The sequence below is a fragment of the Clinocottus analis genome, unplaced genomic scaffold (genome assembly GCF_023055335.1).
Source record: "Clinocottus analis isolate CAN_PGR_092001 unplaced genomic scaffold, fCliAna1.0.p SCAF_23, whole genome shotgun sequence".
Lineage (NCBI taxonomy): Eukaryota > Metazoa > Chordata > Actinopteri > Perciformes > Cottidae > Clinocottus > Clinocottus analis.
The window spans coordinates 9687240-9701565 of record NW_027175965.1 but is presented as its reverse complement, the minus strand read 5'-3'; the positions used below and the strand labels follow the sequence as shown (position 1 = coordinate 9701565).

Below are 14326 nucleotides of genomic sequence, written 5' to 3'. Positions count from 1 at the left end.
AGCATTGACCAATCAGAGAACGCAAGGGGCGGGACTTCCGCCCGCTGCCAGAAAGGAGGAGGGGTTGTTTGCTTGGAGGGAAATTCAACCAAACTACTCGTCTTTTCCCCCGAGAGCTACAATAACTTTAATAAACAAGCTGTCTTCAGGGTTTTAAAAGCATAGCGGTGCATATCTTCAAGTAGTTAAGGCACACAACTGAGGATACAACACAATGCCTGCTGCCTAACTGCATAATGCACACGTAATTTGATATAAAATATGTTTCTGCGCGTCCCCGGTCCTCGCCCTGCTCGCTAGCCTCGGTTAAAGCTTTCTGCCCGGGCTCTGCATCGGGGCTATGCCGGGACTGGAGCGCAGGACTCTGGGTTAAAGTGTGTCATGGACCCGAAGACCACGAGGCTGGAGAGTCAACTGTGTGAAGCCGTGAACGATGGAGACCCGAGGTGATGTTGTGCAGCCTTTGTTGTGTCTGGACTTGTGTGTTGATCTCACGCACGCGTCTTCACGTCGCGAGCCATGTTTTACACGAGCTGCACGGAAACTGTTTGTCATCAAGTTTTTAGTATTTAGACTGCACAAACTCTTATTTCTTACTGCTTTTATTTATTTTATTTGTTTTATTCTATTTGTTTTATTGTTTATCTAAAGTAACGTAAAGTTATGTAAAGTGACTTTGAGTACTTGGAAAAGCACTATTATTATTATTATTATTATTATTATTATTATTATTATTACTTCTTCCTTGCGACAATCGTGGTAGTAAATTATGTGTGTGTGTGTGTGTGTGTGTGTGTGTGTGTGTGTGTGTGTGTGTGTGTGTGTTGACCCAGTGTCACGTTAACGTGGTTCTCAACACAGTGAATCACATGTTGTTCACATGCAGCAGCCACCTGGTAAAATAACATGGACCTAATTTAGCTTTTGCTTCACTAACACCACAGATTTACTTTCCACTTGTTACATCATTAAATTACAAATATTTAAAAAATCTGAAATAATAGAAAGATTGCTGAAGGTTTTGTCAACATTTTAAAAGTTAAATGGTGTTTTTTGCTGAATGTATGCAGAAGCTGTCAGCTGTTAAAGTTGAAGAAGATTTGAAGAGTTTCCCCATTGGATCCCATTCATTTTAATTTTCATGAAAAGCTTAATAATTTAAAAGGTTAAAGCATTCCAACTAATAATAATAATTTATTATTAGTTGTTTGAAGATTTGAAGAACAATAATTGGAATGCTGAAGCATTTCAACTAATAATAATAATAAGTTTAAGTTTAAGAAAGATTTGAAGAACAATAGTTCTTCAATACAAGACAACTGTATTCCAAAAAGCAAGACATGGCAGTTTGTAAGGTTTCTCTCTCCATCGGCAGATCTGTGCTGCTGCTCCTCTCTCAAGGTGCACGTCCAGACCTGGTGGGCAGCAAAGGCGTGGCTGCAGTCCACCTGGCTGCTGGCAAAGAGACCGAGAAGAACACGCGCTGTTTGAAGATGTTGCTGCAATACGGAGCCGACCCCAACATCAGGTGTGGTTCAAAATGGTGACACCTTGTTAGCACATTCGGTAACATCATTGACGATCGTTGAAGAAGATCGTTCTATCTTCTGTCGACGTTTTGCATCACCTACGACCTGCACTAACCTTCCATTATATCCATTAATTTAGTCACGAGACACTAAATAACGTCTCTGAGCAGAATGAGATTGTAATGTTTTGTAAAGTTGTGAGTTCTTGTGTTCCTCGCAGGTCCTCAGAAGGCCTGACTCCGCTCCACATCGCTGCACTGTGGGGATGTTTTCAAAATCTGAAGCTGCTCTTGATGAATGGAGGGAACCCAAACATTAAACATAATGTAAGCGTTGTTTTTCATTTTCCATAAGCGCTGCCACACCCGCTCCGTTACAAGGAGTGTCATAAGGGTTTAAAATGTTTCCTTCAGTTTGGTTTACACCTGTTATCTCCTCTTTAGGAAGGGAGTACACCGGGGCAGCTTGCAGAGCAGCAGGATAATCGAAAATGTGCCCAGCTCCTCCAGGAGCACCAGTTTAGCTCCGTGGACACCGAGGAAGAGGAAATACCTCAATTCCAGTACTGTAAGAAAGTCACTTTGTTTTATTGTGGATTACTCAAAACCCTTCATCTAAACAACACAACACTTGAATGCAAAGTACATTTTTCCAACTTGTGTTATTTCATAAAGGTGAAGAAAACGAGAGTAGTGTTAGAAATAGAGATATTCTAGTAGTAGTATTTTGCAGTAATATGTACTCAGCTGGTGAAGTGTGGCTTCAAGCAGATTGTCATAACGTGGAATTATTACAATAATTACAGTGCACAACAAAGTGTTTACTTCCTAAATCACTTGAAATTTAGTCTAGACTTGCCATCGGTTCCTAATTTACTAATAACTTTGCACTCATTTATTTCAAGCTCAAAAATAAAATGTAGAAAGAGGAGTTCCAGCAGAATAATTGCCTGACTGGCTGATAGTGATATTTTATCTTTTGTAAGGAACCGTGCTGATTCAGTTTTCTTTGTTTCTCCACAGCTGTGCACTCGGACCAGACGGACACGTCCAGCTACCCGGATTCGGACCACAGCTTCAGTTCCTACTCGTCCATGATGAGTGACTTTGGTGAAGCCCCATTGAGCAGCACGAGGCGCTCGTCATTTTTCAACCTCTCTAACATTAATGGCAGGCCGGTTTGTGGAGCAGTATCGCATAACAGACATTTTGATACGGACAATAAGAGGCCTCACGGCCAGGACTGGACCAGCGCCGCCTCACTTTGGGCACCTGAAGGTCCCTCCATACTATCGAGCACTCGCATGTCTGCAGCGGGACTTGCAGCCGCACTGCCCGATCTGAAGGAGGAGGATTTGAGTGCTGATGGCGATGTGTTCACGTCACAAGCAAATGAACATGTTGCTCCAACAGATGGCAGAGCATTCCCCTCCAGAAGAGACGCTCTCGCAGCATTTCCGTCCAGGCGAGCGAGTCGCAAGAGCGTGAGCTTCAGAGACGTCGATGAATATTTCCCTGTTTTTGTTCCTGAATCCCCCAAACGGCAGCCTGGTGCCGATGGCAGCGACAACTTACCTTTTGACATGTCTGAGTACTCTGACTTCCTGGACTCAGAACGCATGGCCACCCTTTTGCAGAAGCAGGGCATCGACGTCACGTCGCCAGATCACGTTTATGTTTTTAACAGAGAGAGCAGCGAAAGCCTGGAGGAGGAGGAGGACATGGAGAAAACTGTCGTGAGTCACTGTGCTCTGGCGGAGAGTGATGATGAGCAGGACGATGAAGATGTAAAAGAGGCTCAGGTGGATTTACCAGAACAGCCAGTCCTTTGCTACGTTGGTAGCAGCAGCAGCGGGTCTGGTAGTAGTCATTACAGTAGCTGTGAGAGCGACCATTACACCAGTGCACTGGAGGCTTCTGTGCACCCCAGACAGCTTTTACTCCGCACTGGAAAAGAGGGTTCTCTTGCAGCAGAATCCGACACAAAGATTACAGACTGTGAATCTAAATTTGCAAGACAAGACTGGGCTCTTCCGCCTGTTCAATCAGAACCCCGGCTGGATGCAAACTGTGAAACTAAAGAGTATGCACGGGGTACGTGTGATACACCGGTGTCGTCTGAGACGCAGCCAAACCACGACGCGTCTGAACCTTGTCTCAGTCCAGTTCTGAACACTTCAAGTGAACGAGGCGTGACTCGTCCGCCTGCAGACGCCCCATTGGCCGATGCCGCTGAGCCACTGCAGGAAAACGTCGACCTTCCGTTCACGCCGAGTCCTTTCGTAACGGGCAGGACTCGCTCCAGGTTGAGTCGCTGCTCTCTGAGAACCAGCCAACCCTCCGAGAGCCTCTTCGGCACGTCCTCTTTGTTTGAAGTGACCCTCCCCTCGCCGGTCAGAACGCGGCGCCAGACGCCGAGAGCTAAGACCAGTGAGGACTTTTACAGCTCACCACACGCACCGCGTGATCCACCGTCCTGTCCGGAGAACCACGAAGCAGGAGGAGACGTGTTTCCTGCTGATCGCAAGGACTCGCAGTCCAGCACGTTCAGAGCCGGTCCGAGTGTTAGCGACAGCCAAGCTGACACGCTCATCCTCTCCAGGAGCGCGACTGCTTCTGACTCGCAGACTTTGTCTGACACGTTCATACTGGAGGGAAACCAGGACTCTTCTATGGACGCGTATGAGCGAAACCTTGCAGAAGTCATACTGGCCATCCGAGGCCACGATCTTGTGGAAGCGAGCGATTTTCTGACTGATGACCTGACAAGCACAGACGAGGCGACGGCGAAGAATCACGTAGCTGATGCTCCCGGTAAGGACGAGTTGGATAGCATCGAAAATGATGCCTGGAACACTGACGACTGCAGCTCTCGGACGGAGTCGGCCTCGTCTTCATCCAGCTCCACCTACTTTTCCCCGAGGAGGTCCAGGGAAGACTCCGACCTCCCTTGCACCCCAGGCACCGGATGCACCCCCAGGTACAGCATGAGCCGACTGTCGCGCTGCCGCCGGCCTCAGCTCCCGGCCGGCCTGTCCTACACCCCGGGAGGGCGTCCGTTCATCCAGGACCTGGACGAACCGGTGGAGTACCTCTACACGGATTCGGAGCAGGGCCACGAGCTGATCGAGACCCACGTCCCGCCCACGTCAAACGCCTCGCTCAGCTCCAGCATGAGCGCTGGCAGCAGCGAGGAAACCGTCCTTTACGACTGGCGCTCCATGCAGACGGACGCCGTGAAGGAAGGGAAGGAGAACCAGACGCCCCCGCTGGTGGTGAAGGAGGAGGAAAAGAAGGAGGACGGGCCGCCGCCGGACACAAACGGGATGACGGACAAGGAGCTGAGACTGAGGCTGGTGGAGCTGGGGGAGAGCCCCGGCCCGATCAGCTGCCGGACCAGACCCACCTACATGCGGAGGCTGTGCCGCCTGGTGCAGGAGTCCCAGGCGCCTCGACCCCAGAGGCCGCTGGACCCGCCCCAAGCAGGTAACACCTGGGCCCTTCCTTTAAAGTCCTTGATTACTGCTCACCTAACTTGTGACGAGGTAATGAGAGTATTTTGGGCTTTGTGGTTTGATTGTGAGCAGTTTTGGGATGAGATAAATGGAATATAATGACTTTTTGGGGGGGAATTATATATTCCTAACCCAAAAGGTGACTGTAAAATCACTCAAGTGAAGCATGAGAATGGAAAATGCATCACTTTGTGGGTGGATTAGATTGGAGCCACTGATTGAATGATGTTTATTGATTTATTCTTACTATCATTTTAGCTTCTCAATCCTGTCACTTATCTTCTATTGTTTTATTTTCATAGATTCAGGTTATAGTCCAGAATTGTGTCGGGCCCTGCGGACCTTCGAGCTGCCCGACTGCCAGCTGGACGAGCAGGAGCTGTTCCAGCAGTTTGACCAGCCGGACCAAAACAGGAAGTGGAGGGAGGGCATCATCAAGTCCAGCTTCAACTACCTGCTGCTGGACCCGAGGTCTGCAGCTGCCTTCCTGTTCTTTCTTCTTTTCTTTTCGGGCCGAAGTCGCAGGCTCTCGTAAAGACAGATGTTTATTAATGTGATGAGATGATGACGTTCTTATGTTGCATGAAAATCATTTCTAAAACCCAGCGCTTGTCATCAGAACACTAGCAGCCATTTTATTTTTAATTTTTAATTGTTTTAATTTAGAAAGTACCCCGGCCATTCATAATAAATGTCAATGGGACGATAAAAGAAAAAAAGCAGTATAAACTCCATTTATGTGTTTTTATATATCAGGCTACATTATCAAATAAGATAAAAGATAAAATAATCATTTATTAATTCCTCAGTGGGGAAATTACAGGATTACAGTAAATAAAGATCAAGTAATACAAACAAACAGTAATAAAACAAAATTTAAAAAATTAAACCATAAGAAATATATTAAATAAATAGTTGAAATAAAAAATAAATAAGTAAAAATGTGGATAAAAGTAAAAAAAGTATTGCACCAGTTGATGGATTAAATAAGTGTCACAAATATCACATCTCAAGAGGTAAACGGTTAAAACTCAGAGTATCTTGAGGATACTTGGTTCCTCGTTGAAGTCTTAACCTCGTCTCTAATGCAGAGAAACACTTTTCACCCTCAGAATGTAACTTAACGCTTCTGTTTTTATTCTTTTTGCGCTGCAGAGTGACTAAAAACCTCCCGTTTCGCTATCACACCATGACTGCACAGGAGTGTTTTCAGACGTTCATCCACGCTATATTTTACGTTGGCAAAGGGAAACGCTCGCGCCCGTACAGCCACCTGTACGAGGCCTTAGAGTACTTCAAAGGAGACAAGACGTCCAAGGTGAGGCCGCACACACACACACACTATTGTATGGGTGCATACAATACAATGTGTGTATAAAATACTGTCTCTTTCTGCTCCGTGGGACAGAAACTGTGCCCCAAGGTGCAGCATATCCTCCAGGTGTGGAACGCCGAGCAGGGCGTCATCTCTCTGCACTGCTTCCAGAACGTCATCCCAGTGGAGGCCTACACCCGAGAGGCCTGCATGGTGGAGGCCATCGGTGAGAGCAGCGAGGGGTGAAACTCCTCACCAATTACCTCTGATACGTAGCAACCGCTGATGTAATCTCATGGAAACCCTTCCCCTCATCTGCTTTGCATCAGGGTCCTTAATCACCTCCCAAATCTGTGGAACAACAATATGCTTCAGACGTGCGTGTTGCTGTTTTGTGCCATGTTCAGAAAAAAAAGTTGTTTTTGTTGCTGTGTTTCCAAAATGTTAATGGGTTCATGTAGCACATCGTTGAAAAAGAAAAACACTTTGGAGACGATAACATACGAGATGTAGTGTGTGCTACGAGTGCGGGGAAGACAGGACTCGGACAGGACGGATCTACAACGTGAGAGAAAGCTCAACGGCTACGAAGGTCGATTTGTGTCTTTTTGACCCGAGCACATTTCTAGTTTGTAAGTAAATTATCTCTAAATCTTTGCTCTCAATTTGAAAAATTGCTCTAAAAAAAAAAAAAAACACTCTCAAAACTAAAATTTGCTCTCAAAAAAAGAAATTTGCTCCAAAAACAAATAAAAAAAATAGCTAAAAAAAGAACACTCTTAAAAAAAGCTCTCAAAACTAAAATTTGCTCTCAAAATAAAAATTGCCGAATGTATAGTACCCACTAGGTCCTACAAATCTGTCTCTGGTACAGCTAGTCTGCTACAGGTTGTTGTTGTTTTTTTTTTTGAAGAGAGCAAATTTCTTTTTTTGAAAGCAAATTTTAGTTTTGAGAACTTATTTTTTAATTATTTTTTTTAGAGCAATTTTTGGAATTCAGGGCAAAGATTTGGAGATAATTCACTTACAAACTAGAAATTAGCGCTGGTAAAAAAGACACAAACCTACCTTCATAAACAACAGAGATTCATCAGTTCAAAGACGCCAAACAGGCCAACTGAGGGTGAAGGACGGAAGTCAGCAGATGAGATGACTGAGAGACAAACTCACATCACACGAGGGTGAAATGAGCTGGTCCTTCATCTGGAGAGATGGATTAGTATCAGGAGAGATGGAATAGTATTTACATTCTAACACTGACCAAACCTCAGTCTATATTTTCTATAAGAGCCTCAGTCCGAGGGAACAGAGGATTGGAGTGTTCAGGGGATGGAGAAGATGAACAAAGACATTAAACTACGCCGCTCCAGCACGTCCATAACCTTTTTTTATTTCTTCCATCGTCCCAGGACTGAAGATGCTGACCAATCGGAAGCGAGGGGATTTTTATGGCGTGGTGTCCAACTGGCAGCTGAAGAAGAAGCGGGACCTGGGCGTCCACCTGCTCTACCGCGCCATGCAGATCTTCCTGGCCGAGGGCGAAAGGCAGCTGAGACCAGCTGACATCAGACGGTAGAGACTCCTGGAGGCCGGACCTCCAGCTCAGGATACACACCTTCCTCCAGTCATGTGGGGTTCACTAAGTCAAGCTCTCTGGAGCTGTTACCTGCAGTGTCTTTGTCTTTCTAGACATTTTCACTGATATTTAAACCCCATTTCGCCGTCAGTTATGATCATCTGATTTGTTGTCCATTTCAAAGTAAGTCCACTTTTGAACATTTGTTTCGTAAAATATCCAAACCGCCCGACTTCTTTGGAGATAGATTCCCTCATCACATCACTTTGACTCATCTGTCCAGATGTGACACAGCTAATGAGTCCTCAGATTAATTTATGAATAAAATATATGGGTTTATTGAACATGAACGCAACAAAATAAGCTCGTTCCCAAAGGCATCATCTCTAGACAGACGCGTGGTTCTCTGTGGTACTGAAGGTCCAAATGGGTCCACAACACATTTAAAAGCTTTTCACTATAATTAAATGATCTTGTGTCACTTTGCACAAAAACAAATTAGCGTGTAAAAAGCTGACGGTTGATTTTTTTACAAAATTTGTGTTCAAAAGTATATTATGATAACTAGTTCTTTGCGTTTTAATGGATAACTCGGTAGTGAATTGTGTAGTTTTAGAAGCGTCGTGTGTAAAATGTGATATTTGCTTCCATGGCTTTGTTTCCATTTCTTTTGTTGTGCTACTTTGTGATTGTTAAAACAGACAATGATGTGTCGTCCAATAGTGAGAGGAGTCTTTGTGTCTTTATTATTTTAGATCATTGCAATGAGCCGTGTAGACCTGGATGGTGTGTCAGAAGTACATCAGCACTTAATGTTGAGACTAGTTAGTCTGCGTCACATCACTGGTTACTGACGGTGTTTTATGTCATCATTTTGTTAAATCAATCATAATTCTGAAAAGATTTCTCGCCGTCTCATGTCGTGGTCCATACGTTCATGTTCATGGTCAGCAGGTTTCAATAGATCTCTCTTTCATCTCCTCGGGGTGATGCACTGGAGCTGCACATCTTCACATGTTCTTTGTTGAATGCATCAATATTTACTGTTCAAATACATAATGTTGTGCTTTAGAAATCTATTTTTTTTTTACATCCCTATCCCCGGGTTAAATGAACTCAAACACAGGGTAAGGAAGCGAAACACCTGATCTGGCATTTTCTTTTAATCATGAAATGAATTATCTGTGATACTTGAACTATATAAGCATTAATAATACAATGATTAGGTGTGCACACACTTTGTCCTGTTCTTCTAAAAGGTGCCTCATTGTGAGCCATGTTTGATTTATTGTCAAAAACAAATTGATTGTTGTACATGTACATCATTTATTCATAAGTGAAGTACTCTCTTTTCATTCATTCTGTGTTTCTGTGCTACTTTTATTTTGGACAAGTAAAAAGAAAAATGTGTCTGACATGAACCTGAAGTGGCTGAACGTTTCTTCTTCTTCATCTCTTCGTCTCTGGAGTCCCTCTAGTGGACAAAGGAAGCCATTGTTTTTCATTCCATCTAGAATTGTTCCCTTCATGCAATAACCGGCCTTCTTCCACTCTGTTGTATTTAAGAGTTGTGTTAGGCGTAAATATATTTAAATAATATAAGACCGCTTTTTTAAATATGTTTTTATTAAACATGTTTCTTTCAGTAACATTTGAAGTGAGCGGGACCGTCACGGTCATGTGATCACGATAGAGCTAAACTAGCTTTAGCGTACAGCATCTGTAGTGAGAGATTTGCTCTTTGAGAAGTGGAAATGTTTTATTAAAAAAAACCTTTTTAAATGTCCGACAGTAGGAAACATATTCACAACGTTCACTTGATGAACAGCATCAACAGGAAGGAGAGAGGAAACCAGCTGACTGACCCAAACGCTTTGAGCCTTTATGAACGCTTTCCATCAGGCCGCATGGCCTCAGACTTTACCCACAATTCATAGCAATGTGACGTTGAAACACGTGATCTTTTCTGTCACCTCTCAGCGTCGCAGGCCGTACGATCCTGGTCCAGGTTTGTAGAACGAGAAACAAAGAGCAGATTAATCAAAAAGTAAACTGATTAAACTTTGTGAGTTAATCCAACTCGACAAAGGTCAAACAAATTAATTTAACCTTAAATGTACTCATTTAAGTTCTCAGACGGGTCGTTTCTTACAGCAATGCTCTCTGGGACTCGTAGTAACTCCTACATTTTATCATTTAACTTTTTTAAATAAAAAATGTCTAATCTTTTGTAATTAGGACGTAACGAAGAGTTTTGTGTGATGAAAATGTCCCGACAGACAATCTTGAAACATCTTATTCAACTGAGATGATCTGTATCTCATTCAACTCTAAAACTTATTATAAAATGAAATTAACAGTTTTTTTCTCTCTCTGTTAAGTTCAAAGTGTCATTTCATGCCGTCGGGCTGCAGCGTGAGTTTTATAGAAATCAATTTAATGTCTGTTTCTTTGTTGCTCTTCAGGATGTTTTATGAATTATTTGTTTAGAGAGAATTATTTTAAAGGCATATTATACTATAACATTATAAAAACATTTTAAAAGGCTTACTATAACTACGCTTTAATGACATCACTGGCTTCCTAAATGCTTTTTTCTTGCATCCTCTGCTATGAATTTTGGATAATGGAATATATTATTACATCCTACACTATGGAATACTGTATGGAATATATTTTAATCATATTTTTGCGGCTTAACATACTTGACATTTCTTAAGAAGACATTTTCATGCCATACTAATATATATATATATATATATATATATATATATATATATATATAGTGTTTATGACATTGTGAATGGCAAAAATAAATGTTTTCATGCCATTTTATAACACACTGTACTATGACATTTGTTTTTGATACTGTAATAATATATTAATACTACTTGACATTTGGAATATTATTGAAAGACATTTTTGTGACTTTTTTTTTTTAACACCTTGGCATTTGTTTGACATGTTTGAGTCTTAATACTACGACATTTTGAATGAAATATTTAGGACATATAAAACAATTAAACAAGCTATAAGCTCTTTTATAACATTTTTATTCCAGTTATTACATTTTAGGACGTGTTGAAAGACAAACCTTTCCATACAATTCTGAATGACTTGTATTTTATTTTTTGGCACTTCAATAGAAAATTGAATTAATTAATTAATTTTTAAGAAATTGGATACTGGAATTTTTTGGCCTACCATAACATTTTAATTATATTTTTAAAGGCAAAATATCTGATACTTTTTTTTTTTTTTTTTACAGTTTATTTCACACTATAATATCACATTTTATGGAATTCTTCACATTTCTATGGCTCACTATTCTATAACATTAAGTCACACTCAGTAACTAAACATTGTGCTGTACGACACCACGGTTATATATTTTTATGGGATGCTATTAATTATAATTAAAACATATTTGTATTACCTTCTTTCATAGTATACTATGTCATTTACTATAACTATGATTTGTACAATACTTTACAATGTCATCTTTTGACACTACTGTTATATTATTATTATTATTGATTAAATAGTGACATTTTATATTTGTGCAGTACAATTTATTTTAATGTACATCATTTGTTTGAACTCTGTCTATGGGGATGTAAATAAAGATAAAGAAGTTGGATTGATGTTTGTATGTTACTCAATTTGTTATTTATTTACTTCTTATATTCTTTTATAAGTTAAGAGGAGAAATCTTGATCTATAAAATATATCAACATTTTTAGAAGCTCTACATATTTAAAATATACTTTTGTTAATAATAATTAACTTCAAGCTTTTTATCAAGTAGGTCAATATTTTAGCTCCTTACACACATCCAACCGCCATCAATGTGTGTGTTCACACACTCACCATACACACACACACACACACACACACACACACACGAATGGGGGATTTAAGGAATTATGTAAAATTGCAAAAATGACCTCAGACAGTTAATGTCGTTGAAATTATAGATAACACTTCTACACGTCGGGCATTTCTCCATCTTATGCTGGAGGATATTAACAGAACAGCAGAATATTCTTACCAACTGAATTAAAGGTTGAAGTAAGCAAAGACGCTAGCGCTAGCAGCAACGATAAGCTAGCAGCAACAATAAGCTAGCAGCAACAATAAGCTAGCAGCAACAATAAGCTAGCAGCTCGCTGGTCGAGCAATAACTAAACTATTCATCACATTTCCTCCGTCTTTCCTCCGTCTTCCACCTCTTCTCTTCTTCTTGAGCGTCTGATGTCTTTTTGACACGATACTGTACATCTGATGATGATTGTATAACAATTCATAGCCGGCGTCAGTCACGTATTAAAACATATTTAGTAAAAGAAGTCAAAGTTACAAATGATTATTTATTTCCCTCGTTGGCCTCTATCGCCTCTGCTTCAACATCTCCAACCAAAAAAAAGAAGAACGATGTAAAAAATGACAAAACATCATTGAAGCCCAACTGGAAACTTTATTTGATAAAATACAACAATGCAAATAGAAGACATTTTAGATTTTATTCCACATTAAATGAACAGCTAAAGGTGAAATTGCATGTGTACTGTTTGATTGCGTCTAAAGTTAACCGATTAGAAAATAACTAATATCACTATCACTAATAGATTTAGATGAAACCTGATGGGCTGGTGGTGTATGAACAATAGTTTAATAGTATTATGACTCACTTACCATTTTGGAAAGCATCCATTCATATACAAGATGTTTTTGCTGTGTATTTGTTATATTCACAGCAAATACATCATTTATCAGACTCTAGATGCAATGCAATCTGTGTATTCTTCTGCTTTTACAGTTATTTTCTCCTTCATCTATATTCTTCTTTCTCCTCTTCTGTAGCCGGACTCGAGCCCCCGTGCCACAGGAAGGATGATCCAAATGCAATCTGACCTGCCCGTCAATCCCACGGCCTGTGCGCCGCCTTCAGGGGAAGCCGAGCAGGAGACGGGTCGAGACATAAACAACGGCATCATCAGCATATCGTGACGCTATTCCTTGTGACGTCGGGATGGAATCTGGGACACAGTTGCATTCATTGTTCAGTGAGCTCTCTACAACATTAAACCCACCGACAGCAATGAATGTTGATTGTGACCTTTGCTGTGGTTTAGAAGTTTTTTCAAGGAGTCTGTCTTGCTCGTATGAAAGTTCCTGCACGGCTTTACCTCTTTTCCCTTCTTTTTTTTTTGTGGAAACGCTGAGTGGAAGCGGCCGGCCACGGGGGACAATCAACGGTCGATGGTTTTTTCAATTTAGCTGAAACTCACCGACAGCGTTGAATGTTCACTGAGGCGGGCGAGGACCTGATGGTGACCGGGGATGACAGTCTGCTCAGACATGCAGAGGGAGCGAGTCTTCTGTGGGCGGAGAGGCTTCCAGCGCTCGCTCAAACACTCCAACACTTTCTCATGCCCGAGCAGGAAGGTCACGGGAAAAGTCATCTGTGTTTCACCAGACTTTGATCATGCTATCTGTTCTATCCAAGCGTGTTAGATAACTGCAGACCACCCGATGGTGAACATATTAATAAATACATGCATATATTATGAACATCTTTTTGTCCTCATTCTTTGCAATTGCTGTTGGACATTCACATAAATTGAATTTTTTTGACAATCCTTTTTAATAGTGTGCGTATATATTATGTTTGTGTGATGTCTTGAGCTACTTGGATCCTGAATTTCCATTAGGGGATCAATAAAGTGTCCATCCATCCGTCTATAAAGAGTAGCAGCGCTGGCTTTGCCCTCTTCTTAAGCCGGCCGTGGTGTTCAGTGCTTTGTGCCGTTAACCTCCATGACTCATGGTCATTATGACACCAGAGACTGAGACTGTGTGGGAACCCATTCGACTTCACTTCCTTCTTCTAACTGCTTACTCGCAGTGATCTTGAAACTCTTGACTCATAGCGGGTCTTCGGTTCATGCAGCAGCTGGGCGGCGGCTGCAGCATGAGGAAGACTGCGGGCATGAAACTGTCGACTCATCCAGATGTGAGTTGTTTCTTGTGTTGTTTTGCTATGATGCGGCGCTTTGGTTGAAGAGGAAGATGTTTTTCCTGCTGCTTGCACTCATGCCAGTAAAGGAACTGTTCATCAGCTCGGTAAAGATTGTGTTACACTCGGCTGAGTCACTGCTGCTCATTGTGAGAAGAAAACATCGCTGCAGTAATGAGATGCGACTTGACAGTAAAACTGTGGCAGTGAGTCAAGATGTTGGATGATAAATAGGAAGCGCAAACTATTTTAACTACTGAAAGAAGTGATTAATATGATGTGGTGGATGCCTCATGCCGCCAAATGGTTAAAGTAAAAAAAATAACACAATGACTGATTGGCTTGAGTAATAAATCTGAATATTTCTAAAGAC

At 41.7% G+C, this 14326-nt stretch overlaps 1 protein-coding gene across 3 annotated transcripts; it reads left to right on the top strand.

Moving 5' to 3' along the window:
* Nucleotides 1-117: 117 nt before the first annotated feature.
* Nucleotides 118-13508, top strand: zgc:85936 (ankyrin repeat and LEM domain-containing protein 1). 3 transcript variants are annotated; one of them, XR_011078232.1, is made up of 11 exons: nt 118-446; nt 1376-1528; nt 1750-1855; nt 1973-2096; nt 2552-5014; nt 5346-5514; nt 6199-6361; nt 6452-6584; nt 7768-7930; nt 12798-13000; nt 13167-13508. XR_011078232.1 is itself a non-coding variant. In XM_068589922.1 (10 exons), the coding sequence occupies exons 1-10, from the start codon at nt 382-384 to the stop codon at nt 12829-12831; spliced, it is 3573 nt and encodes a 1190-aa protein (XP_068446023.1). In that variant the 5' UTR covers nt 118-381; the 3' UTR covers nt 12832-13508. The 3 variants fall into 3 exon arrangements, 1 of the variants encoding a protein (XP_068446023.1); XR_011078231.1 differs by having other exon boundaries at nt 13161-13508; XM_068589922.1 differs by having other exon boundaries at nt 12798-13508.
* The last annotated feature ends 818 nt before the right edge of the window (nt 13509-14326 follow it).